The following is a 1,892-nucleotide window of genomic DNA, read 5'->3' on the forward strand; positions in this document are numbered from 1 at the left end:
CAGACATTAGAGGATATGCTGAGAGCTGTAGTGATGGATTTTTGTATTGGTTGGCAGGATTCGTTACCACTTGTCGAGTTTTCTTATAACAATAGTTATCAAGTGAGTATTGGAATGTCACCATTTGAAGAACTATATGGCAGGAAGTGTCGATCTCCTCTGTATTGGGACGATTTATCTGAAGCACCAATTGTAGGACCTGATATGATAAGAGATATGACAGAGAAAGTGAAATTGATTCAGAGTTGTATGAGAGCTGCTCAGGATAGGCAGGCTAAGTATGCGAACAATAGGAGACGGCCGTTGATTTTTAAGAAAGGTGACAGAGTTTTTCTGAAAATATCTCCTTTCTGTGGTACAGTTAGATTTGGAAAGAAAGGTAAACTTTCACCAAGATTCATAGGTCCGTATGAGATTTTGGAACGTGTTGGTGATTTGGCTTATAGATTAGCTCTTCCTCCTGCGTTATCAGGTGTTCATGATGTTTTTCATGTGTCTATATTGAGGAAATATCATCCAGATCCTTCTCATGTACTTCCACCTGATGAGGTTGAGTTAGATCAGACTTTGAGCTACATTGAGAGACCGTTTCAAATTCTAAACAGAAAAGATAAGCAACTCAGAAATTGATGCCGTTGATTAAAGTACAGTGGAATAGACTTGGTGTCGAGAAGGCAACTTGGGAATTAGAAGATAATATGAGACATAAATATCCAGAGTTATTCAAATGAAGTATGCTTCTATTCTCGGTTTTATTTTTTGTATTGATCACTACATGTAGACTTGAAATTGATGATTTAATTTCGAGGACGAAATCTATTTTTAGAGAGGAGGAATTGTAATGCCCGAATTTTTTTAAAAAAAAAATTACTATTCACAGGTACTGTTCATGGGTATTATTCAAGCGCTGCGGCGCTAGAAAGTAGCGCCTAGGTGCTAGAGCTACGGAAATTTTGGCGCACGGCACCAGAAAGTAGCGCTGAGGCGCTAAAAACACGAAAAATCAATATCTAAGTCAATTTTCACCTCCTTCAATCATTTTTCTCCTCCTTCACACAAACCCACATCCATTTCCTCTCCATTTTCAATCTTTTTTTATAATTTTAAGGGAGATTTGCTCAAGGAAATTTAGAAATAAAGATAGATTCGTGATCATCTCTTCAAGATCTTCAAGATGGTGTAAGTATATTATATTTTTATTCAAGTTTGGAAATGGGTTGAAGTTTAGAATTGATATTTGAGTTGATATTTGAGATATTGAGATGTTGGAGATGTTGTATTTGAGTTGGTTTGAATTTAAAAGGGATATGAGAATGGTTTCTTGTTTATGTAGGAAGAACAATTTCCACGCCTTCTGTATTTCGTGTTTATGGGACATTTGTGTTTGGATTTTCGAGTTATGGTCTTCATCAAACTTGTAGATAATCGAGTTAGCTTCGATTTGGTTCAAGAATCACTCAATTCTATGAAGAATTGAAAGACATATGCTATATTTACTAAACCTGGTCTAGAATCCCGAGTTTGTGTCCATGGCTTTTGTTTATTCTAATTCTGGTATTAATCGGTTGGGATTCTGAATTTGTTGTTCCAAAGAAAGTTATAGAACATTTTCTTGTCTTCGAAATGATATAAACTGGGCTTGATTCCATTGATTATTGAGGGAGTTATGCTCCAAATACTAAAATGTGTCAGATTGGTACGGATGCAGAATTTCGAAAATTATGTTGTATGTTTCAGATTATGAACGGCTGAGTAAATGACTTTATTTGACAAAAGTTTATGAAGAAGAATTGTTGGGCTTTGCGTTTTCTTGCATATCCAATTTGCGGATCTTGATTTGAAGCCGTATTGAATTAATTATGAATTTTGTACAGAAACTGCTCTGTTTTGAT

General features: G+C 35.5%; 1 protein-coding gene across 1 annotated transcript; it reads left to right on the plus strand.

Moving 5' to 3' along the window:
* The first annotated feature begins 249 nt into the window (after window positions 1-249).
* On the plus strand, window positions 250-630 carry LOC140824169 (uncharacterized). Its single transcript, XM_073185766.1, has one exon. It carries the CDS (start codon window positions 250-252, stop codon window positions 628-630), a length of 381 nt encoding a protein of 126 aa, XP_073041867.1.
* The last annotated feature ends 1,262 nt before the right edge of the window (window positions 631-1,892 follow it).

This window comes from Primulina eburnea, chromosome 2, assembly GCF_022965805.1.
Source record: "Primulina eburnea isolate SZY01 chromosome 2, ASM2296580v1, whole genome shotgun sequence".
Taxonomy (NCBI): Eukaryota; Viridiplantae; Streptophyta; class Magnoliopsida; order Lamiales; family Gesneriaceae; genus Primulina; species Primulina eburnea.